At 35.8% G+C, this 27,216-nt stretch overlaps 1 protein-coding gene across 1 annotated transcript in view; it reads left to right on the forward strand.

Annotated features, from left to right (window-relative positions):
- The first annotated feature begins 2,236 nt into the window (after nucleotides 1-2,236).
- Nucleotides 2,237-27,216, forward strand: part of SLC1A3 (solute carrier family 1 member 3) — a 60,724-nt gene continuing 35,744 nt past the window's right edge. The window contains exons 1-3 of the mRNA XM_035563754.2: nucleotides 2,237-2,353; nucleotides 3,885-4,159; nucleotides 21,677-21,814. Coding sequence (XP_035419647.1) covers nucleotides 3,979-4,159; nucleotides 21,677-21,814 — 319 coding nt within the window. The 5' untranslated portion in view covers nucleotides 2,237-2,353; nucleotides 3,885-3,978. The remainder of the gene's footprint in view (nucleotides 2,354-3,884; nucleotides 4,160-21,676; nucleotides 21,815-27,216) is intronic.

Consider the following 27,216-nt stretch of genomic DNA (forward strand, 5'->3'; position numbering starts at 1 on the left):
TTTTAAGTTGTTATTCTTAGAAACTAATAGTACTACTGAAAATTACAGATATAAGTGTTTAACCAGTAAAATTGCAAATCTCATCCTAGTCCTGGTAATTAAAGATTGTATAATAAATCTGTTAAATTGATTGCATATTTAAAAGTAGGTTTATTGCAACTATGTATTGCCAGGAGACACTGTACTATTAACTGTGACTCATTTATTCTTATCCAAGGATACCTAACATACATGTTTATTGCAATATGGAGGATAGTGTTCTTTATATGCTCTTTATAAGTTCCCTTATTTCACTACCAAAGATAAGTAAATTAACAAAAGGAAAGGATGTCAGGAAAGGAAGAAGACAGGAAAAAAAATAATAATTTTTTTAAACATGTTGCCAAAAAGTATTCAGTTAGTATTCTGTTTTTCTAAGCACTGTCTGTTGCTCTCTAAGAGCTAATAAAAATATTGCTGCTGAAGTTAAACTAAACTGTAAGATTGCTTATTGTCTATTTACATTTTGTCTCATGGAATAGCTAATTCTCTTTCATTGGATTATCCTTGTTTCTCATAGACTCTACCATTAATTAAAGTGTTAAATGATGACATACTTTGGGATCACCTCACCTGGGGCCTGACCCTGCTCCCATTAGGCTACTGTAACATTACCATTCATATGAACACAGGGCAGAATGAAGTCCTTATCTGGGAGGTTTCAGAGAAAGCATGCCATACCCCAAAAGGAAACATCAAGCAAGCAGATTGCTAAAGGCCAAAGGTCAGTAAAGAGGTCAATTCCCATCTGCAGGCAAAAAGGTGAAAGTATGTAAAAACTGAACCAGAAAAAATACTGATGAGATAGACTTTTAAGATGACAGGTATAGGAAAATACAGCACATGACTTCTGTCTTTGCAACACAAGCAGCCAAAAATTTTTCTTGCTTTTTAAAATAAATGAATAACAAATAAGGTAATTCAGATGTTTACTTTCTCTCTCGAGAAACCTATGATCAAGACTCTGCTGTTCTAAATACAAGTACGAACCTACAGTAATCCCAAGCATGGTTGCATTAAAATGTAAAATTATTTTTCTCTATGTTACACGTTATGTGAAGCCTGTTTTAAATTAACAAACATTTTAGCAAAACCATTACTGTGACTGTGTGAAAGTAATACTGCTTTCAGTTTTATTTCTTACCTAACTATTTTCTGTGTGCCTGGTACATAAGATTATTTCCGTACACTTGAAATGGCTTTGTAGAGAAAAAGAAAAACATTAAAAGCAACATAATCCATCAGCAGAATTCTTAACTTTTACATTTATCATACATTTATATAAACTTCCATTCATAGTATTTGTTAATCTTTTAGGAAAATGCACTTAAAATCTCATGAAAAATTCACTGAAGTATAGTTATTTAAGAACTTAAACTGACTCTAAAATGAAAATGTTCTTCTAAAAGTTAAAATCTTTGGGAATTTCCACAGCTCTCCTCCCCAAGCATCTTTTCAATAGTGTAAACTTTTAAATGCTAAAAAAACTGAAGGCCACTTATTTTCCAAAAGTCGATGTTTTATTCTTCATCGTTCACTCCCTGCTATTGAGATGGGCTGGATAATGGGGCTTAGCATCCAGTGAGTTTAAATTGCTGAATTACAAATTTTCTCATCACAAATTTTGTGTATCTTCAAGAAACATACAAAGAATTATGGCTGATTAGGTTTTTCTCAATTCTTGACAATGCTCCAGTCACTTTTGAAAGATATGTCTAGTTCCCCACCCTGGGAAGAGGGAGTTCATGAATAAGTGTCTTTAAGGATCAGAAAATATATGATAGCCTCACACTCTGCCTCTTTTTAGAACAAGCTAGCATGCTCATGTATTTTATCATTTATTCTGAAAAGCACAGGAACAGTGTTATGTAATTATGTGGAGGCTTTTCAGTTTCCCAGTCTGGAATACGGAATGAAGAAGCCGTCCCCGCTCCGCGTGTGTGTGATCCTCCAGTTCTTCCTGGGTTCTGATTTTGCATTTCTAATGAAGCTGAACTGACAAAGCGTGAAAGTGGTCTAAAAGGAAAAACAAAGAAAATGACCCTGTTCTCACTGTGCCAAGACTCATCAATATTCCAGCAGCTTGGCTTTCCTCTCTCGTCTGATGTGTTTTCATTTATTTTTTTTTTTCAGAGCTGGGCTGACAGTCTCCTCCCCTTTCCTTAAGTTACAGGGATAGTAAGTTGCTGTATTCCCCAGCACATGCAGATTGTCAGTTTTCTCTGTCTCCCACTCGCTGAACTGCTGTATCTGCTGGGAAATCCCTGCCTTATCTGCCACCTCCGTGTGTGTACAACACTGCAGATCTGAAAAGGTGAGCCGATCTTTTAATCTGCTGGGGCTTGGGGAACGAAGTCTTCTTTTTTCTCTCTCCTCCTTTGTATGTTACTTAATGTAATGATACTTTTGCCTATAACCGTGTTCTCTCTTGATCTTACTGTTAAACTATAGAGGACAGACTAGTTGTGTGAATCGTCTCAGAAACAAAAGGCACTGTGAATGAATCTGTATTTTACAAAATACTGAAAATTAATTCATCTGAAAAAATCCTTCTTGCACACAGTAGTCGTGTCCAAGCTGGAATACGTAGTAATGTAAATATCTAGTTCAGTCTATGAATGCTTTCACTCTAACAAGTTAAGCATGCGTCATTCCGTCACACAGAATATTGTACTCAAGTGCCAATGTTCAAACATAAGGTAATTCAAAAAGCAGTGATCAAATCCCATCAAAATAAATTTGTTACAATGTGGTATTTTCTGTAAGACACATGGTTTCAAAACCCTGTGTATTTACAGTTTAACCGCTTCCTAAAAAAAGGTATTTAAGCACTAAACTTACTATGATGTTACAGTTGCATTGTGTATAAATAGACAGGTTTCACTGGAAACTACTATCTCTGAACATTTATGAATTTCTAATTTCATCATAAAAACATGATTAATGAACACTTAGAAAACTGGATTTTCAGCCTGGAAAACACTTTGTGCAGACTCTGTTATTAAATAAGTTCGTACTAAGCAGACATAAATATTTAATTTTTAAACAAAGAAACAAAAAATAATGTTCTAATGAAGGATTTTTAATACTAAAACATTTTAGGGTTGATTCAGTGTTTGATTTCTTAAAATCAGATTATGTCCCCATAGTTGCTGTTGGACCAGGCTAGCCATTACTCTGCAATGTGAACTTGTATTATGGTCAGAAGCGAGAAGTTAAGTGGGATATAACTTCTGATACTTTACAGATGTGCTCTAAATAGTTTATACGCTTCAAACATGAACATTATCAACATAAAACTGTCAAAAGCATATCTTCTAAATTGTGGTTGAGGGATAGATAAACTATTCCTGCTGGGTTTTGCCATGTGAAAAGGAGGAATTCAGACAATGCAGTCAACCATTTGAAAACATCTGAAATGCAGAACGTTTTAAACGTTCCATTTCAAGCAAAATATTTCTCTCCATTGGTTAGAGTAAAGGTGAGCTAGATTTTTTTTTTTTTAAGATGGTATGGACCAATGAAAAGTAAGCTTGACAGATAGTTTTAAACATTATAATTACTTATACTTCCAGGTATTGTACCTATTTCATGTTACTATTTCTCTAACAACTGGAAAAAAATTACAGAATGACAGCAAATTCAGATTAATTTCTGAAGACAGGATACCCATCTGAACAGCTCATAAAATCCTTTTCAGAGAGTTCTTCTCACAGGCAACAGCTTAGATGTTGCAAATAATACAAGTTGTACTGAAACATGAAGAATAACCACTTCCATGTAAATATATGGCTAACCATTCCTCTGAAATCTTATTGCAATATTTGATATTTCTTGTCTTACAGGTTTCTCCAGTACCTCCCACGGAAAAGGGTCTCTCACTTTTCTGAAGGGATTTTGACAGAAGTTAAGTGTAAGAGAAAACTTTCTGCAAGATAGATGACTAAAGGTAACGGAGAAGATCCCAAAAGTGGAAGTAGGATGGAACGCTTTCAACAAGGAGTCCGGAAACGTACACTTCTGGCCAAAAAAAAGGTGCAGAGCATAACAAAGGATGATGTTAAAAGTTACTTATTGAGGAATGCCTTTGTGCTCTTCACCGTTGTTGCTGTGATTCTTGGTGAGTAATTTGTTCAATAGGAATATTCTGTTCTCCAATGCATTTGACAATGACAATTTGCCTGGGCAATTTGCATTACAAAAAAGATCCCAAATTCCTCTGAACTGATAAAGGGTGTTCTGGCTTGGAGAGTTTGGGCTCTGACACCAGCACATTGAAATTTTGCAAAGAGCCATTTTAATTATTCTAGGGAAAACTGTGGTGAAAGAAATCAGCTGTTCTATGGATTCTCCTCTTAAGGAACCAGGTACAATAACTGAATGGAATATTCTCAGTAAAATCTTCTACCAAAACAATTGGCAGCAAAATGCTCAGGATGTAATTTTTATTTACCTAATCTAGCTGAAACTAAAACCTTGCAATGTAAACAGAAGTCCTCAGTGAATTAATTTAAAATTAAAGGGTGACATTTCTGAGCAAATTTCTATATCAGAGCCTCAATCTTTGTAGTTTTCCCTTGACAAATGCAAACCTGTCAAAACTAAGTACAAGCTTATGCTTGCTCAGTTGCTCACAATCTTACACATGCATCTTTCAGATGCAATTGGGGCAACAATGGAAATGCTACCTGTTCAAAGGACTGCAAGATGTCACCTGATTAAATGCCTTTTTTAGAATGTATTGAGAGGAATCCAGAACATTAAATAGCACTTAGATCTGGAATGCAACAAAATGTTAATTTAAAATACAGCTACACATTTTGTTCACATAAGAAAGAGAAAAATCTGAGAAAAAAATGTTTAAAAAACAAAATTTACTTAATATAATTATGTGATCACCTCTGGTCATTTTCCTTTAAATACAGATTAATTTTCTACATGGTACCACCATATGTTCCATGAAATGATATTCCTTATAGTGTGAGCAAGAGCATTATTGTTTTACCATACATTTTTCTTTTTATTTTCTGATCAGTTTAGGTATGAAACTGTGAATCTGATCATCAAAACCCAAATGTTAACACTTAAAGATAAGGGTATATGTCCTAAACCTACATCGGCCCTAATGCTAATGATGATGCTGTTTTGCATAGATCTGCTTGTTCTATTTCTATGTCTTTCTTTAGGAATTTAAATTTCAGGGATTTACTCTTATTTTTGTTTGGCACCACTACTGCAAGATTATTTTAGATTACTTTCAGCTTTCATGGTATTTTTCTGGAAGAGAGTTATATTGGTTTGCATAAGGGTAAAATGAAGTACTTTGTTGCTGTAACAGAAAAACCATTCTCTCATGTTTATCTATACTGTTTGATCAAAAGTGCTTTTCATTCCTAACTAAGAATTTGCTCAATGCAAAAAAAGAATCCCTACTGTTCATATCAAGGGTACAAATTATAGGCATTCTGTCTACAGTTTTCAGGAAAGGCAGAACTAACCGAGCAGGTTTTGAAACACCCTCCAACCACTAAGCAATACAATTCCTTGATCAACATCTGTCTATACTGGACAACAAGACTAAAACACTCTTACAATTTTTTCACTGTCACATAGCTCCAGTGTCACAGACCTCCATAAAATTGGCAATGCGGGAACAGAAATGTAGTCTCGACAAGTGTGTTTACAGTAACTGCATGTTCCAATTAGCTTTAGATGAGTAGTGACAAATGTGAGTCCATGGCTCTGTTAGCACCTACAGCCATTTCAGAGTACCAGTAAGGCTGGAACACAAGCTGGAGAATTGATGAAAACGTGCATCCTAAGACGACCCAGCTGCTAAAATTATGCTTATGGACCAGACATGTCTGGAGTAATGTTCAGAAAAGAGTCTGTTCATTACTGTTATGGAATATTCCAAAATTTTCTCCCATTTCTGGTGTAATTTTACAGTATACTCATGACTAAAACAGCAAGTTCACACTTGGCAGCTCATATAAAGGTAAAACTTCTATTTTGGGGAATTTTTCACTGTTGTGGAAATATTCAGAAGTAGGGAACAAGAAGGGAACAATTGGTTGAAAAGTCTGGAAAAGTATTGTTGGTTGAACTGCATCTGTCTAGTTTGGCAAGAACAAAACTTCTATCATCCCTCAGCTGTTTGGTGATCTATGCAAAATCAGATGATGGGCTTTCCTAGCAGACAGTAATTAACATCGAAAAATTAATACACCAGTTAGCACCTCTGACTGTTTCATTAGAGATGCTAACATGTAAAAATAGGTGGAAACCAAACTATGCGCAGGTCAAGGTTGAATCATTTAAAAGAAAAGATGTATAATGCTGTCTGTAGTCTAAACAAATAGAGACATCAGTTTCTAAGGCTGTCAGTCCAGCAATGTTCATAAAGACTCAACTCAGGAAAACACAAATTTTAGCTTAAAAGAATGCAACATTTCTTCAGAAACATTTCTTTTAGGCCACTTTTGCCAAGGGAGCAAGATGAAAAACCCTATTTAACAGAAAGCATTTCTGACTTCTTTGCTGGACAGGGTTGATGCTAGTAGAGGTCAAGTGTACAGGATTATGTCTTAGCCTGGTTTTGGGACTGTAGCTTGTAGCAGGCATTTGAGTTTGTCAGATAACTTTGTGTCTGTGGAAAAAAGCATGAAGCTGCAACATGCATTTGTTTGTTTTGCATATGGCTATTTTACAGACAGAGCAGAGATTTTCCAGCATGCACATAATAAGGAAAATATAACCACCTACCCTAACTTTTGCTGGTAATCCAATTCTGAACTAATTTCTAAAGTAAATTCACTAGTTGCTCCAATACAAAAAAAATTACTCTTTAATAACCTAATTACGAACATGCCAGAAGTTATAACTCACATTGAGAATTACTTGCACACCATTCTCTGTTTCCTAAAAATATGAAGAATGGTCTTCTTCACATTTTTGCACAGGTAGTGTCTATTTAGTACTGCATCATAATTATAATTGTTGCCAATTTCAGGGAAACTCAAAGTGCTTTCAAACCCTTTGAGAAACTTTGAGAAAAAGTGTTCACCAAAGTGAGTTACAATGACGTTTTTCAGATTCTGCTGACCCACCTAGAAATATTAAATTAGTTTTTTTGTTTGTTTGTTTGTTTGTTTGTTTGTAGTGGGTCTTGGCAAAAGCCAAAAGATGTGTGAGATGAATTTGGGAAGCTGACCATTGGTGAATTTAGGGTGTCATGATGAGCAGGAGCAATTTTAGGTATGCTAGAGGTCTGGTGGCTCATGGAAAATCTTCAGGAAGTCTTACAAACCTTGAAGTGTTAGCCAAATTACTGGAAAAATCACAGAGGCTGCGCTTGCTCCCATGTTACTGAACTTCATCATCCTGTACCCAAAATACCTTCCTCTAGCAGACACTTGATTCTCTGCTACCTACCTTCCATTTTTCCAAAACTGCTAAAAGAGTCCAGACTTTATTCTGGAAGGACTTTTAAATGCCCAAGAATCTCTTGTGAATTCTGAACTTATACTGAAGGAAAGATCACAGTGCACAGAGGTTCTGAGAAGCTGTTCACAGAGAGGGAGGATGTGAAGTACTATAAAAAAACAGTTTTTGCATAGGTGTGAAGCTATCATAGTCCCTTTCAAAGGAGACAGGGATGGAGCATGTTCTGGAAGCTGGTTTGGGTTTCTGGCTGTGTGATGGCATCCAGTCCTCTGTAATTCAGACAATCTCACAATGAATGTGAGAGGTCCATACGTTCATACCAAATCTGTTCTACAACAGCATGCACCATACATAGGATCCCCAAACTTTCCAACATAAAAACAAAAACAAACAAACAAAAACCAAACAGCTAGCTAAAAATACAGGATGAAGATAGTAGGGACGAAGGCGTTTCCAATGTCCATACGGCCCCAAAAAAGTAGAGTTATAAAAAGCCTGCAGATGTTCCTTCATAATTCAGAAAGGGGGTGGAGGGGGGGGGGGGTGGAGGGAGGGGAGGCAGGGGAAGGTCTAAAAGACCTGGACAATGAAAAGCTGTGCAGAGCAACAGATTCACCTATCTCAACACACAACTTGTCCAGACAACAATTTAAAATGAGTCCTAAGAGGTGCAAGTCCATGATATATGGTTAGATGGAACCCCTGGATAACACCCACAAGAAAGACATTGTCTTGTGTATTGAAGCCACATCTTTTCTGCTACTGGTCAGTCCTCTGTATCCACTGAAGAGAAGGGAATTTGACCCCATTACACACCGGCAATGTGCACTGTGACAGTGCTCAAGGCAGCCTTGGTAAAATTTGCATGAGAACAAAGCAAAGATCCATCACTGTAAGAGAAAGAGCTGTGGGAGGTGAATCCTAGGAGAGAGAATATGGTAAAATATAAAGACAGAAATGTGATACTGGACAAAAGGATAAGATGTATACACGAAAAGCAAGATAGCTTAGGGACAGCTAAGGAGGAATTCCTTCTATTTATGCTGAACTCAGAGGCTGTCTTTGTCTTCATGCTCTCCTAAAGAACCTGTCCAGCATGATTGCTCCTTTTTACTGTGAGCCTTCCTAGCAATATACTGAAACCAAATATATAGCAATAAATTCCTAAGCCAAGACTTAATTCTATTTGAAGTTAAGTAATATTTATAATTTTGTGGGGAAAAAAATAAATAAACAGACACCATATGGTTCTTTAAACAGTGCAACACTTAAAAATTAAAACATGATCTTTTCAAAAAGGGTAAGAAGTATAGAAATACAAAGAGCTGTAATTCTGCTATCTAGTAGCCAGTAATAAATGTCAGATGGTGAAATATGAACAGCACACTATTTTAACAGTTACTTGTAAAATAAAATTATGTACATTTATTGTCACAGTCTTAATGTCTTATCGTACACTCTGGTGTTAATGAAATGAAACAGCACTAGTTGTCAGACTGCCATACACAATGTAGTAACAACAATACATGTGGCTGCTCTGTGAATCACAGCTGTGCATTCAGTAACAGTGCAGATATTAGTAAAGATATAGAATATGCTAAATATTACCTTACTAACTTCCTATTTGCTCTAATTTGACAAATCAGTGGACTTGCAAAGTGGTGCTGAAAAGTAACATTTCTGAGTGGTCATAAATCAGTCCAAAGAAACAATCATTCACTGCTCTCTTCGTACAGTTTGAAAATATAGGCATTGATGGCCTTCTCAAATCTCTCTCTAGAAATTCAATTTAAATTTATTTATGTAATACTACTTCATACAAAGCAGATTTCATGTCTGTGGGTAGAATTCAGGACATTAACAGAGACATTTAGGGTGTTTATGTGATTTCTAAGAGATTTAATGAAAAATTTCCCTGCAATGTTAGTACAACATGGCAATCATATTATCAAAGCAGAAATAACAATAGAAAAAATGGCCATATTAAAGACCATTAAGAAACAATTTGGGGCTGTATGAGCATCAGAGAGGACTAAAAAAACATTTTCATCAGCAAATCAGCTAGTTTTAGGGCTGGCCAGTCCATTCCACTTTTCAACATGTGTGCACTGTAGTCACTATGGTGACTGCAAAGCACTACAAAATCATAAGCAAGGTGCTACTGACTTGTATGCTGAGTAAATGTTTAACATAAGTTTCTTACCAGCACCCTAGCTATTGAAAAGACTTGAATGAGTTGTCATTTGCACTGGAATGCCTTTCAGCTGGCCAAAATGAAGGTATAGCCCAAGATGGCATACACAGTTGTTTATTGATTCCCGAAACTTTCATTCTTCCAGTGTGAATCTGTCACATAGTACTCTTGAAATAATCAGGCATCTAAAAGTTTGTGTGGGATTTATGATACCGAAGAAAAAATAGTTGTATTTTTACATGAATCAAGATAAAGAGTATTTGAAAAAGTATACAAAGAAATCCAGTATGAAAGAGGTAAATAAAGAAATTCAATCTTCTGAATAAGGTTAAAAAAAAAAAAAAAAGTGAAATACAAATATAGACATTCTGATGCTTTGTACTGTAGCATTGACTTTTAGATCAGGATAAATAGCTGCCAGGAGATATTAATTATCTTTTTCATTTTTTCATGCCTTCTTTAAAAAGTCAGAACCAGCAAATGCATAAAATAATCCATGCAGTCACATTAGCTGTATATATCCTCTGTCCATCCTCCCAATTCTGTACTTTTACTGTGCATTACATTCAGATTTTGTATTTTATTTAGCTTCAGATTAGAACTCAGTATCCTTGGGATTTACCATATTTTGTCATGTATTTGTTGCCTAGCTTAATATAGTTCTGTTCAGCCTGGACCTTTTGAGCAATATCTAAGTAATAAATAATTATTTTATTTTTTTATTTTTAAAGTAAAAAGCTAAGAGATTTCTTCCTTGTATACTAATTTCTCCAAACTTCTCCATATTCACAGAGTATGACGATGTCTATAATGTGTATTACGAAGCAAATAGGCTCCTAAACATGCCATTTTACTTCATATCGACACAAAAAAAAAAAAAAAGAGTGTTTGGAATAGGGAAGATACTATAAAAAATAGGAAAAGAACAAATGGAAATTATTCCTGATAGATTTCAGTAAATGCTGGATTACTCCATTTATTACATCAACCCAACAGAGCTGGAATTGTACTGATACTGTGTGTACTTTTAAATAACATGATGAAAACCCAGAATATGAATATATAACCTCTTTAAACCCACCCAAAAGAAGTTCATTTTGATGAGAGATTTTATAAAACATTTTTGGATAAAAAATTAAAAAAAAGAAATAGGTCCATGGAACTATAAAAGAGTTAAAAGGAAAACATTTAAAAGCAGGAAAAGAGGCAAAGAAAACCAGAAAGACAACATGAGAATCAGAAGGAAACAAAAGTGTTATTGCTATCCATGCACTGTAGTTGTACTCCCACGATCTTTCTCTTAGCAGTAGTTATATTCACCTTTTGAACCTTAATTCCTTAAACTGAAGAAATGACTTTTCTTTTGTTAAATTTAACATGGCTACCTATTTTCTATTGGTATTGATATAAGATCATAAATGGCTTAGCAGTTGTACACTGTGTGCTTGGTATTCACCATTTTGATAACTTGGCATAACAGAAAATTCATTTGTTCAAGAAAGGTCTATAAAAGATGGGACTTACATGATAAGTATAATTTACACTGATCCTTCAAACTGGCTGAAGTAAATATTTCTGCCATTCACAAGGACCAGATTAAAAAAGACAGAAGTTACAATTGTGTGATTATAACGGGACTGTTAATAAAGAAATTTCTGGGAGTACTAACAAAAGACCATTGATGAATTAGACTGCTGCATACTTTTTGATGTCATTTGAAATCTTTTTATTTTTACATACATTGAATGAAAAAGGACATATTACCTAGTTCTTCAAAGTCTGAAAAGTAAGGGAAGCTACATGTGGAATACAAAGCTCAGACCTGGATGTCTTTATAGTGCATGGGTGAGAGATGGCAGATTCGAAAGGTGACCCCCACAAGTCCAGAAAGCAAACATATAAATGCTTAAAACTTGCCAGGAGGAAAAATGAAGCAGGATTACATTCCCACTCCTTGCTGAGTGAGTCAGGACCATGCTAGATATTTTCACCCAATCAAGATCCAGAAGCAGATGAACCTTCACTTTGGGAATGGTGTCAACACTGCTTGAGGAATTGGCTCACACTTTTCCTTTCAAAACTGAAGTTACAGGATGAATTCCACCATTCCTTTCAACGTTGTGTCATTGGGCAGAACGAAATGCAAGACTTCTAAAGGCAAATACGTACACCAAATACATATACCTAATGGCTGAAACAAGCAAGGAGCCACGGGTTGTTAAGCAAAACTTGGAGTAAGAACAGTAACACAGGGCACCCCAAATCCAGCTGATTTTCTGCATGTATGTGTCAGACATGCTCAGGTCAGTTTTTAGGCCCCCAGTACTTACACTGGAAACAGGCAAATTGATGTTTAGGTCATGGCAATTCTGAGAAAATTCTGAGAACAGTGAGAAGTGAGGGGTCTTCCAAAATGAATGGAGAAGTGCCAATTAACTTCATGGATTCTCAGCACTAAGCTTTTTACCTAGAGGGACTTTGAAGGTCACAATTTGGACTCAGGTACTTACTTTGTGATTAAGTGTTGTTCCAGGTGCCAGTTTCCCTTTGCTGTTTTTGTGACCTTTAAGGTAGAGAAATTCTTCCATTCTGAATAATGACTAACAGTGAGAAGAGAGTAGCTATATATATAACCTATATGCCAGCTACATCCAAATCAATTCTCTGTGGTACAACATTTTCAGAATCACAGACCACCCACTGCATCCCTCAAATGACAACTTGTAAGAAGTCAATCAGTTAAAAAGCTCATATGAGACTTCTTTGGAATCGACTGAAAAAAAACGGTTTTGAAATTCATTTATTGAAAGAGACTGTTGACCAGTAAACTAAATAGATGGGAAATTCTAGTTAAGGATAGTTTCATCAAAGTTATAATAGCGGAAAAAAATGGCTCACTTAACAAAATCAAATAGCTAGAGACTTGAAAGCATCCTAGCTGTCTTTTTGAAAAGATGATAATATGATTCCACGAATTTCAGTCACGAACTTGAATGCCCTATTGAAAGAGTATACTGGGTGATAAATCTAATAGGGTTACAATAGTACTTAAATCTGATATGGCAGCAGTCTTGTGTTCTACAACAGGAAATCCTTCTTCTCAGTCTACCCAGGTTGTTTGCATGTGTCAGCAAAATACTGGATGAAAAAGAATCTTTAAAATCTTCCAGTGAAGTCTGCCACGTGTTATGTTCCATGACCAAACAGTTCTGGCACAGGCGTATCTTGATTCAACAAAAACTTAATCCTCAGTGGCAAACACCTCAATTACAGATTTAAACTATCAGCACTAAGTTAAATTAACAGGTGGTTTTGTAGGAATGAGATGTTGGGCTGGCTCCACAGAGATATGAATGCATAATGTGAACCTCCCACAAATGATCATATAAAACTGCACATCAAGGAAGCCAAGCCTGCAAAGAAGTGTTTTGTAATATATGTCTAAGGTGGAATTAAAAAACTCAAATAAAGGCAACTACCAAGGTCTAACCTCAGGCTCTCTGTTAAGACTACACCAGAAATTCTTCAGAGTAGAGCTCTGTTTTCTGAGTACATTTGTACAAAGTTCTTGGCACTGAGAGGTCTCAGTCTCATTGACTGTGATTCCTGAGTGTTGCTGTACTGTAAAAAAAAAAGACAAAATAATACAGTCAGGCAAACGGAACTGTTGAAGGGAAAACAGAATTTGGTGCTGTTAAGGACTATGTCAGCTTCCAGTTGAGGAAAAACAGGCGAGAAAGGAACTATGTAAACTTTACAAGAGACCAGCCTTCGTATCTGTTGGGAATTATTTTTTATGGGAGTAAAAACATGAGCATTAGTCAAGAAGGTGGAGCTGCAAAGTAAACCCAGGCATGAAAAAAAGTTATGACTAATTTTGTAAAGCGCTAAGTAATACCTTAATTCTGGACAATACTTCACTAAATGTAACCTGACATTTTTTTAATGCTATATCTTTTTTATATGAGAAAGTAAGAATGACAATATTCCTGAATCTTACTGGAATTATATGTTATTTTATGCAGCCAAACCAGTAGTAGTCTGTCTTTCAATAAAGTCTTTTGTGTGAGAATGAAATTAGGAATATAGAAAATATAGAAACACTTCAAGAAATACAAGGGAATAGTCAAGAAAAAAATTAAAGACTAACAGAGAAGCCTAAGTTGGACAAAACAAGAATGATATTTTTGATGTATTATAAAAGGGAGAAAATTACTTCCTGACTGGGGAAGAAAGGCAAACGAACCAAATAACTAGAGAGAGAATGGAAACCATGTTATGAGGATAACAGTGGAGCCAAAAAGCCGCAGAACACAGACTTCAATGGTTTGTTTGGTGGTGCTGGTGGCATTTTTGTCTATTTTAATTTTCAAACAGCACTCAAATGTTTTATATCCTCAAATTTAGTATGCAAAATGTCCTCATATAGGCTGTGTCTCATAAAGCAGTGATTTTACTCATTGCTTAGTTACATCAGTTCTTCCGCACAGCTTCAGATGCCTCATTCACACCATATGCCTTCTGTCCACAAAATCTAAGGAAGAGATGCTGTGTCTGCAGCTGAAAACAATGTGCAAGTTGCCCAGTCATAGCTATCAAGGTCTTTCAGAAGTTCAGGCCCCTTTAAAGTTAGTCATTAACAGGCTTTGAGTCTCCTAAGTCTGAGCTGCAAACTGAGTGCCCTGCAAAGCTATGTTAACCTAGTTATAAATGCTTATAAAATACATGAAAATTACAAAATGCCTCTGGATCTCTGCAAAGTGTACCTGCAGACTGATGTTACAAGTCTGGTGTGATTTTGGAAGGTAACGGCACTCACTGAATGAAGGAGATCTTCAGGGTCATGTTCAGGAGGCAGGAGCTGCTGATGCAGTGGCTGCAGCACTACCGCTCAGCCTCCGCTTGGTACAGCTGGGAGCACCATGGCACACGTGTGATGCCTGAGCAAGGGTAGCACAGAGACTTCTCTTCTGATACAGGGAACAACTCTTTGACATCAGTGTAACTTTCTCTGGTGTACATTTTTTTTTCTCTGGATGTGTCTCTTTTTATAGTGTTAGAATTCTATCCAGATGGAATCTGAGGCTTTTTTTCTGCTGTTTTTGATCTTTCACGGCTCAATTGAAGCAGGAGTTTCAGCTGAATCTCTTGATGTCTGGGAGTCTCAGAGAGCCCCAAGGTTCATGGGTGCATGCGCAGCAGACTCTGTAGCACGTGGGTAACGACCAGCCTGCCACCATCACTGCGTGCCATCCAGGACTCCCAGGGGTAGCCCAGTTGTGCACAATAAGTATAGTGCATCCTGACTAAAATAGTTTTGGTTTTGGTTTTGTTTGTTTGTTTTTATGCACACATAAACCAGGTAGTTCATTCTTTTTTTTCCCCAAAAGAAATAATATTTTTCTGCTAGAACTATCCCACACCACAATCTCATATCACAGGCTTCTGGGTCCCAAGCACATCTAGGATATTTGGCTCTCTTAAAGGACTTCTCCCCTGACTCCTGTCATCATATCTCTTCAGCAAAGTAAACAGATCTATTTGTGTCCAAACTGACCCATAGTCTGCTTCGCTATATGAGAGCTGTGAGCTACTTTGAGCACAGCTCCTTAAGCTCTCTACTGCTCTAGCATCATGCAGTTAAAAGTGCAGGAACACACCACAGGGATATTCAACTATAGATGTGATATTCTCTGTTGGGCCTCTGTCATTTAAGAGCTGTAGAGAAAAGTCAAATAATTTATTAAGCCAATTCATACCAGGTCTTCTTCAGGTCTGGAGAAGAGCAGCAGGTTCTTGTTGAAAATAATTCACCCTCAGAAATAGAGAATTTAAGGAACTCCAGGCTACCTATTATCCCCAATTCTGAATGGCTTGTGAGGAAGAGTAACTGATAAGGTTGCTTAAGGATATGTTTTTGCAATCAATTAAGTCAGTCTTACTCTGCCATAGGTTGCATATTTATAGCACCAACTGTTTTTTTTCTCCACTTTCAATTACACCAGCACTGCTGCCATCCAGCACAGCAGTAAACCTGCCCAGGGAAGTAAACTGGCAGAAAACTGTCCCAGTAAAAATAGTTCCTCCCTAGTTTAGCTCCCAAATTAGATCATCTCAGTATTTGACAAGTGCACTAAAACAGTAAAAATTTGGATCAGCTTAAACCGTAGCAATTTGGTACTCTCCACGACACAATCCCCCTCAGTTTGATGCCATGTGTGCCCATTCTTACCTTTGTTTTTTGCCCACCACAGGACTTCCAGGAGTAAACAGTCTGGAATTGCCTCTCCTGAACCAAGGGGATTTTCCTATTTTGGGAACGAAGACTCACAGAGAGCTTTTTCAGTTATCCCACCAAACACACTTTATGTTAAGGACCTTTAGAGAGATCTTACACCTCTAGGATAAAAAAGGTTGAAGAAAAGTAGTAAGGCGGCACTGATGACTATATAACAAAAGATTTAGCTCTCAAATGCTTAAGAGCAGTAACAGCTACAGACCTAAATTGATTGAGTAACTAAAAGTAACCATCTAGCTACTGAACAACAGTTAGCATAACAAGAGCCAATCTTTACGATAAAATTGATGAAAATAGCAAAAAAGTCACACCCACACAATAATAATAATAATAATAATAATAATAATAATAAATTGCTGCAGTACTTAATTATCTAATACTTATGTTAGGCACCTAGCATTTAGGTTCATCAAAGTGGTGTCAAAGGGAACATGTCATTGTACCCACATAAGGAAAACCAGAAAGGAAGGAAGGATCGGGTAATATAAAGGGGAGTAAGGGGAATGGGGGGTGAAGGGAAGGTTAAGTATAATATTGTGAAAGCAAAAAAAGATGAAGAGCTTAAGAACTATTATTGTCGGCGACTTAAAGTATTTCTTATCACTTAGAGAGGTTATTTACCTGTTTGCCTCAAGTAAATACAGTTGAAACCTTATCTGAATATGGCTCTTAAAAGAAAAGGTGTCAGAACAAAATGCTAAATTAAGCAGAGACAAATGACCCAAAGAACAAAAGCATTCATTCCAGGGCTCCACAGGAACATAAGAATGAAATGGTTGTGCAGCTAACAAAAATATACAATGTCCCATTAAACTGGTAGGAGCCTGATTCTCGTACCGGCTGTAGCCCAACTTCTGTTATAGAACAAAATGTTATTTGCTTGCTGGTTACAAGATATTCAGAAAGATCACTCTTAACAGTAGTTATTTTAGTGATCATTCTACCTAGTCTAAGGTAATCTTTCCCAGTTATGATGATACTTTCTATTTCTTGCTTGAAAAGAAAAAGTCTGTATGTCCACTGTTAAAGAAAAGGATATTGATGCAGACCTCGTTTAACAGTGTTTTGAGATTTACTGGTAAGAATCAGAAGATCTTATTTAAAGGGAACTTTTGCACTGTTATTAATATACCATCTAGTAATTTCCTCTTGAAATAGGTTTGAGTGATTTATGATGAATTAAAGAATAAAACTGCTGGATTTTGTAGTTTCTGCATGAAAATATAGAGAGCATAGACGTTATAAAAATATACACTCCAAATGTTATGGGTTTATTTCCTGTGTGTTTCTGATGTAAGAGAGAGATGAAAAACTTTTAAGGATTCATTACAAAAATTGAGAATTCACCTGTTTAACAGAACTGCTGCTATTGTTCACTTAAAAATATCGTGCCATTTCTTAGGAGCTTCCTTATTGCCTTAAAATTATCAGTTAGTTGAAGTAGGGGGGAAAAAAAATTGTCCTTCCCTCTTTATTAAATTTTCGTACCTAATTCATCTAAATAGGGTAAGGAGGAGGATAGACTTCCCTAAAGTTCTTAAGTAAGCATTTAGATCGGGGTAAAACCCCGCCTATCATCTTCTAAGAGTTATGGTTAATTTTTTTTACTGATGTGGTGTTTTAAATCCATGTGTAGATGTACAACATGTATCTATTTCATCTATGTAACACAAAGAATTGTGTGAAACAGTTTTCTACCACTGTAAGACCAAGGCATTTTGTAATGTAGTTAAGAAAGTTTTCACTTTTTCCTTGAAGTATTTTAAAGTTCATTTGCAAATATAATTTGATTATACTCTGGTAGATCAATACAATTTTTTTTTTAATAATGACTAGAGACAAAAAAAAAAAGAAAAAAAAAAGTTCCATAACTAAACTATTCCTAAAAAAAGAATAGTTTAAAAATATTTTTATTGCTGCTTCAGACCCTGATTTTAATACTCAATTCATCACACTTCGATATTAGTCCATTTCAGAAACTTGATATAGAAGGTCATACGTTTATTTACATTTATTACCAATCATAGATGTTCCCACAGTTTGAAAAGCTTCATATGAAAACTGCTGTTTTCCTTCTGATATTGCAGCATCTGAAAGTGAAAAACTTATGCCAATCATCAATGTTTTCCCGCATTAGAAATAAACAATCCCAAATCATACCTACCATTATTGTTATTTAAATTCTATTACCATCAACCTTGTTTTCCCCTTCTGCTCCTTGAATTTTTAAATTCTCTCTTCATATAAGTTGAGTTTTATTTTGAACATCTACAGTGGAACAAAAATATTAAAAAATAGTTTAGTTTATTTATTCTGATTATCATCAGGATTATCTGTAAATCAGTGTTTCCATAAATTTAATTGTATCATTGAGAAGTGCACCTCAAAACCCATCTTTTTATAACTCTAACCTAATTATCTTCTTTAATAACTGTAGAAAGTATTCAGCAATATTAGTCTGTTGTACGACTATACACGTGCAAAATTCATCTCCTTAACTTAAACAAACACTACTGTTTTTTGTACAGCAAAAGGAAAAAAAAAAAGGAAAAGAAAAGGAAAAAAAAAGGAGAAAAAAAAAAGAAGAACAGATTCTGTTAAGAAATCTATGCTTTCTTGCAGTGTGGATATGGTACACCATTTACCACTTGGGAAGTTAGGCTCTGATATTGTAGATTAGCTGTTCTTTTCTGTTATAGAGGGTAGACAGAAACCTGCACAACAGGTTGTGGGAGAATGTTTCACACAAGGCTTTGTTTCATTACAATATTCAGAATTAATCAGAAACTTGAAACTTTTACTGAGAAAGGCCAGCTCCAGTATTTACTCTTCTCAGTCTTGATTGTGGGGCTTGCTGATCAGTACAACACTAACCATGCACGGGCATGGATGGTTGCTGAAATACTGCACACCTTCCAAAGGTTTAATACCTCATACCATGTCTAATTTCCAGAATTCATGTTGATACTTTGTCATTGTGCCTGTCTTTAAATTATGATTGTATGGTGTTATCATAGAGGTTTTAAACCTGTGAATGTTGGCCCTGAATTTAGAGTTATCTTGCCAACTTCTACTTGTCTGTTTCAATTTTATATTTTTTTGCTAATAAAACTTTGACATGAGGTAATATGTTGTATCTAGATATTTATACTGAGGACTGAAAAAGAAATTTCTTCTCCCTATTTTCTAAAATCAAGAGAGGATGGTAAAACCATGCTATTCTTCTTTCATTAACAGACTACAATCAAAAAATTTAATTTCTTAAATTCCTTCTTCTGCACGTAAGACCACTATGTTAACACAATTTTCAGACCTTTGGAGGAATAGCAATTATATTTTACAGGTAGGGAAACTGAGTCAGGGGAACTTATTTTGGCTTCACATAGATCAATAGCAATGCTAAGATTAAGGCTGAAGAATTAGTAACCATCAGATGTCAGCCCAGGTCACCAGGGCACATTCCTTCCATGTTGTAGAATTTTTTTCTTGTAAACTGCAGTGGTGGGCAATACTGTAATAATGCACAAAACATATTAGGACAAAAACAAACAAAAAAAAAAGGCTCAACAGGTTTGCATGGTGCTTCAGAAACCTACTCCCACCACCAACAGTATTCAATGAAACTGCCATCTGCTTGGGCCCTGATTCTTTCTTAACACACTTTGTACAGCTTGGACAGTAGAGGACCAGATAATAAAGCCCTTATAGTATAGCATAAGGACTAGTTCTTATAGCAGCCTTAGAAGCCCTCACTAAATTCACAGAGGCTTTGTACTGGTGCAGAGATTAATCCATGTGGAACTAATTGCAGGACTGCAGCCTAAGTAAGAGACTGGTCTATCTCTATTTGCTTGTTATCCAGTTGTCAAAATGTAGTGCTCATTAAGTGCAGAAACAAAGGGTCCAGATAAATTCTTTATATCTGAGAAATGCGTTTCCCATGTAAAAGGAAAATAAGCAGTAACGCTGCAGTGAAATTTAAAACCTTATTGAAAAGAAGGGAACTCTAATGCAGGTCTTCTGAGGCCCTTTCTCTATGTGGTTTATGATCTACTTTTACTTTAAAAAAAATCTATGCAAAATGCACTTTAACTACCTGAGTCCATGGAATATGAATGAGGCTAAAATAAATACCTTCCACTGCTACACGTCTTCTGTAGTGTGAGCTGCATGACTTGTTCCAGTTGTACTCTAATCACTTTTCCGCTATCCTGTAATATTGGAGTTTTCTGTCCTGCATTTTTCTGGACTCTTCTAACCTAAACATTATAATCTACTGTATGGATTTACAAATCAAAAATCCTGTTTAAAAAACAAAATAACAACAACAACAAAAAAACACAAAGTGATCAAGAACTGGACCTAGTCAATGTTATAGCATTATCAGGGCCTGCCCAAGTTCTAACAAGCTCTAGAAGTGAACTTGGGTGCTCTACTGCCTATCATCACTGACGATGCAGTTCCATGAAAGGTTTTAGGACACCTGAGTTTACTTGGCTGCCAAAAAGGACAGACACACTCTTCTTCAAGGCAGATTTCTACCTATTCCCTTGTGGAGCTACCAAATCTTGTGCAGCCACACGAACAAGTCACCTTAGTGAATTGACCTGGCTGAAAATTAACCCAGTAAAATAAATTATTTCTGTGACAGTAACAATTCTCTGATCCAACTTTCTATACAGGCACAATTAGCATAAATGCTAGACAGTGGGCAAGAACATGGAGTCAGGAGTGCAAAAGACGGATAGTTGAATTTCACTACCTGTGTGGTTAAGGAGTGCTCAAGATACAGCCATGTGTTGCTCAGCTTGATATAGAAAACCTACATCATATAGGCACCAAACTATTTAATGCTCAGTACATTGCAATGAGTAGTGTCAATTAACCAAATAATGAAGTAAGAAAATAAGGCAATTTGTGCCAGGTGAGGAAGTCCTAGCTGAGAAGTGTGGGTTGCCACATGTCAGTCTGTCTATGGCTTCCATTTTTAAATATCTGTCAAGTACCATTTATCTGTTCATAGCAAGACAAATGGGTTCAGGCACTCCCTCACCCCACACCCTCAGGCACTGAAACCCACCACATAATTATCCAGCAAGACCTTCCAACCCCCATTAAATGCTTCTTTGCATGTGCTTGTGTGTCTGAAGGTAGGCATGTATAAAGCTTACTTACATCCTGGTGCTGTTTTGCTGGGTAAAGATCTAACCACAAGGGGATTCTCAGCTAAGTCTCCCCTGGTTATCTCATCCAATCTGAAACATGTCTACAGGATCAGGCCCAACAGAGAAAACAGGCATGGACAAGACTTCTGAGGGTTGGTGACTAGTATGCATATGCATTATATATATGATTACACTCAAAATCTCAGAAGTCAAAGCACTCTGCTGCAGTTGTAGGGCACTGTTTCCCTTTCATTAACACTCAAGATGTACCTTTTACACAAATCGTGATTTTGTAAAATTGAAATGCAATCAACCTTCTGAATCTGTTACAGTGAAAAATAATTCACTGGCTTCAGTAGGACTACTCGTATAAGTAGCTGATGTTTGGGAGAGAAAATCAGGAGTGCAATCTAGAGCACAGTAAAAAATGCATATTACAATCAGGTATGCCAACTAACTACTATACAGATATACATGTTCAGATGTTACTACTACTTTAGAATAATGTTATGACTATCTTTTCTCTCTCCTCAGGTGTAATCCTTGGATTTTCTCTCCGATCATACAAGATGAGCTATCGGGAAGTCAAGTACTTTTCATTTCCAGGAGAACTACTTATGAGAATGCTGCAAATGCTGGTCTTGCCACTAATTGTGTCCAGCTTAGTCACAGGTAAACAAAAAAAAAAAAATTCTGAAGTTTTCTTTTAATTACTTTGATAAAGAGGCACACAGTGAATAACAAAACAACGACAAAAAAGAATATTCCAAGTGCTAGAACAGAAGAGTTAAGAACTACAGGGGAAAAAAAAAAGGGAAAGAAAGAAAGAAAAAAAAAAAACAATACTGTTTCTGTTGCTGTGTTAGGGACAATGTAGCAAAAGGTGTGAATACACAGGCACACAAAAAAAAAGAAAAGAAAAAAAAAAAGATGCTTTTCCCATTGCCCAGACAATCTAACTGTAAAAGTTACTGTATGTAGCTGACTCTGTATTCCACTTTCTTCTCTTACTTTCTAAACAGATGTCTTCCTCCACAATGTCCTACAGTTATCAAACAGAATAAATCTCAGAAAAAAGTATTTCCAAGAACCAAGAAAATTTCAATTATTGATTGTGAACAATAGCCAGTGCTACTGATCTGTAAAACATCTACCTCCTGTCCTTTTAGCAACAGATTAGAAAAAATAGCTTTTGTATATATAATATAATATAATATAATAATATATATATATATTATTTGGAAGAAAGTTCATTCCATCAGTTCTGGTTTTATTTCTTCTGGTTAGCAACTCTATTAAGCTTCTTCAAGCTGTTCCTTGAGCTACACATACAATACCTAATTGCATGTGGTCATTTATGTCTTGCCATTCCACCTAAGTTTCATGAAAGTCCTCTCTTTTATGGATGTTCAGGATGTACCTGTGATGTGTTTATCCTATTAATTATCTGAAGAAAATAAAGTAAATAATTTAGACTATCAGCAAATTAATGGTACATCTTGGAGAACCTAATCATAGCATTTGCTGTGTGGTCCTAGGACCTAAATACCCAACACACTACCTTAATGGTCGGAGGATCCAGAGACTATAAGCCATACTCTATTCCACTGATTTTCAAACATTTTAATATTAGGATCTCCTGTTAAATACAAATGAGCCCAGGCCCCATCTTCAAAGATACTAAAGACTACATACATATATAAACTGTTAATCTAACAGCAGAAAATTAGGGTATTCAGGGTTGTAAAATCATTTGCCTTCACATATTTCAAGGAGAAGGAAAAGCTTGTTTCTGTATTGTATGAATACTTGTTTCATCTTATATGAATACTGAAAGCTTAATGCATACTGAAACTAGATAAATTTATGGATCTTGTAGTGGAAACAGTAACAGGTTTTATTCCCAACCAGTGTATAATTCTGTTGCCCATTATTTCTCATACGTCCTTACTGTCTTCTTATCCCTTTCACCTCCAAAAAAACTCCCCAGATTGGCTAGGCATCGATAGAAGAACCATCGAAAATAGAAAGGGAGAGACATTTATCTTTCTTCAGTGTCAGATGAGACTCCTGCTGCTACTCCTGCTACTATATTTTGTAGGATGAGTTATTGAAGCAGAAATTACCTGCTCAGTTCCTTCTAAATCTACATCAGTAATGGTTCCCTTTACTGGGAAGAGCTGCAGACAAGACAGGAAGTTTGGTAGATCAGCCTATATAAGGACTTGAGTTAACTTACTTTCAAAATTCTAAGTAGAAACCCTTTGTTCAGGTATAGATCTCCAGATCCAGAGTCACAGGTGTCACAAGGATCTGGCCTTGCAATGAAAAATATACCAAATATCAAAATACCAAAACAATGAGTTCCCAGCCAATTCTAGTCTGGAAAGGATCTTCCGTCCCTGTATTTAAACAATACTCTTCTTTCTAACTTTTTTTTTTTTTTTTTGGTAACGTTCTTCTACATTACTATATCAAGATTTCTGGCAAAGAGAATGTCATCTACCTATAAGATTTATCTTATTATACTGGTGCTTCACAGTGTTTCCCTTGTGGAGTGTATTATTCTTAGAGTTTCTCTTTGAAGTACAGACATTTATTATCAGGATGAATAACAAGAGTTTAAAATTCCTTGGTCAGGAAGGAAATTATCACAGAAAACTCAATGCAATTTCCAAATGAAGTATTTGATTCTTTTTTTTTTTTTTTTAATCCTTAAATACAGCAGTACCACATCTTTTTTTATTGGATAAAATTTCCCCTTTTTTGCTAAAAACTTTAGAAAAACTATTTTCTACACTGAGTGATACCTTATTTAGCACATTATTTATAATCATTACAGCTATACTACTGTACAATTTCATAGACACTATCAAGGTATTTGTTTCACACATTATAGGTTAATTCATTGGATAAAAGTCTTATCCTTCTTAAATAAGTTTTAAGACCACTCTATAGTGCATCCATGAGCCAAGTCTCTTATTTCCTGTATTTTATTTGGCAAAGCTGTAACCATAAAATTCCTCCAGGGTCTTACATGCTGATAATGTAATTATTTCTTCCCACTGCAAATTATCTGAATAAATATTTTTACTGTTTGTAGGCATGACAATATCTCCCAGAGATGATGTTCTGGGTTTCCATTTGCATTCATGTAAGTGTGTGCAATATAACAGGTATCAGAACATATGATGTCTGAAGGATTAGAAATAGGCTTGACATGATTACATTCCTTTGCAAACTCTTTGAAAGGCATATAAAATAGAATAGAAATGAAGCAATAGTTATAGAAGGTATGGGCTGTTACATTAGAGAAAGATAAATGGATTAAGTGAGGAGCCTTGCTCTTCAAGTAAACAGTTCTGACAGTCATTCACAGACTCTCACAAGGTAAATATGGTTAAGTCAATGATTAAGTCAGCTCTGTCACATTTCTCTAAAGACCTTTTTGGTGTTTTCACTAAAGAAACATTGCAGAATCCCATTTAGAGGTTTTTATTCACATTTGACTTGTGACTTAACCACTGTTGCATGTGGCTCAAGCAGGTACACAGTTTTCTCCATGAGATTCTATCTTTTGATGTACATGTTACCAGGCATGTACTAACATCTGCTTGGGAGAAAATTGAGGTTATTTGCATACCTTTCACCATCTTTTATTGTTTATAGGAAAATGGGATTATATTAATATCTGTATTCTTCATCTTCTGTGGTTTAGGCATAAATCCTATGCATATTCTATGCTGGTCTTTACAGTCTTACAAGTGTGAGAACTCCTAAGTCAGCATTCCCAATCAGTATTTCTTACAAAGCCTAGGGCAAAATTAAGGCATAGTATATGGAAGTCAACGAAAATAAACAGCGACATAGAGAAAATTCCCATTATGGGTTATTTTATGACTAAGTCTGGACTGAACTCTTGTACAAACACAAGGCTGACAGTTTTGTTCCACTTCTGTTTTGAATTTGCTGCAGTTATAGGAGTTCAGAATATTTTATACTTTCTTATTTTATTATAACTCGAAGCATTTGACATAAACAATTTGCTTGACGTAATTATTTTAAAATATACATTGTCCCTAACAATTATATAAAATAAACGTATGTGCATATGCTAACAATTCAACTCATCATGAAAAAGGCAAAGACTGCAAGATTTACATTACAAAGACTATATGTTAACATTTTTTTGAGCTGTTTACAGAAAGAACATCATGCCATTAAAATTCCAGCTCTTATAAGTGGCCCACAAGTTTTGTCTGCATGCTTCATTTAGGCGGAAAGTTTATGAAAATAACTAATGACCAGTCATTAAAAAGCGTAGTTAGATCACAATGTATATAAAAAAAGAAGAAACTAGAGAAAATTTCTAAGACTTATTTGCAAACATTTTGCACAATTATGATCGCAGTTCAGTTTAACAGACATGCTCTATCTCTCTCCCCAAAATTTTGGAAGCTTGGACCACTACTTTGAAATGAAAATAAACTAAAATTAAATCCAGTGCATTTCTTTCAGGTATCTGTGTCTGGTAAAGTCCAGCAAAACGTAAAAGCCCAGTCAATCTGCACATTGGTCAAACACAGTAAGAAAACAGCCCGGGAATATTTACTAGCTTAAATCAAGCTGGAAGAAAAGGAATGTGAAAATAGTGAAACAGAGTGGTCTACTGACTGCCAGAGATGATATATCAGGTCAGCAATAGTAGAATCAAGCAAATATTGTGATCATGAGTACCAGTGCAACACACTGTGCAGTAGGTGATAATGTTTGCCTGAAGTGTTAATGGGAGCAATGCTGATACAATACGAATGAAATTTAATCACAGATCAGGATTTTGTGTGCACAAAAAAATAAGACTGTGAATTGTCTTATACAAATGCAGGCTGCATAGTAAAACATACAATGTGTTTTACTATATACGTCAAGGACAGGTGTGGAACAATTACCTCAAAGATGAAAACAATCTGTAGTTCATAGTATGTCTTCTTTGATATTAATTTCCCATTCTAATTCCAATTATGACATGACCCTCTTTCATGGATTCTGGAAGATACAGAAACTTCTCTGTCTCTGATGTAGCCTTTCAATGTCAGACTGCAACACAGACAACTGCAGGAGACACAAGTGACTTTCCTTACCCAAAGTCAGAGGCATCACTGTTTTTGTCCCCGGACTTTTTCAACATATGCATAGTATTTACCCCTACACAAACTACAGAAGAAGCTGATAAAGTGCAGAGAGCTGGGATTTCCATGTGTGGATTTCTATTGTCCTGTTAACTAACCACAGATGTAAGTAGGATGCCCCTGATTTCAACTATCCATGGTGTGCAACAAATGGTGAAAATGCTAAAAGCAAGTAGCAAGGAACATGGTCTATCCCCTCAGGAAAATAAAAGCAAAGGCACACGGCATGACTCAAGTAATAAATTGAAACACAAGCAGAGACCATAATTAATGCTAAGTTGTTTGAAAATACCTATAATGAAGCAAAGATAATATTCAATGAAATAACTGAACGAGAAATAGTTTCTAAGCCACTCCATTACGTAAGTCAGGAAAAATGCAGCATCTGGATATGAACACAGATTCAGCTGGTGAAAAGCCCAGTTTTGCCCAAAGCAACTTAGGGATATAAAATGTGGAAAACTAATGCTGTGACATGTTATGTAACCTCAGGCAAATCATGTTACTTTTTTGTATCTGTACTTTCTCTTTTCAGATGTAGTGCTGGCAAAGGTGTGTGTTGGTTTCTTTTATTTGTTTATTTATTTATAGCTACTGGGCAGCAGAGATGACTATATGCTGAAAACTTTAATTGAGACAGGTACATTAAGCTTTCATGGCTCAGCAGACACAAAGTGTATAGCTATTGTATTTATATCACTGTGGAGATGGAAATAAACTTGAGCAAATAATTACAGCAAGAATGGTATGGGGCCACCACTGAGCCAGTTGCTACGGAAAAGCTACACCCGATGTTACCTGATTTCAGCTAGCTATGGTGATATCATGAAAAAACAGATATGCAGAAATTGACTGTTTGTTTTGATAGACCCATATGTTTAACAA

Source organism: Cygnus atratus, chromosome Z (assembly GCF_013377495.2).
Source record: "Cygnus atratus isolate AKBS03 ecotype Queensland, Australia chromosome Z, CAtr_DNAZoo_HiC_assembly, whole genome shotgun sequence".
NCBI lineage: Eukaryota > Metazoa > Chordata > Aves > Anseriformes > Anatidae > Cygnus > Cygnus atratus.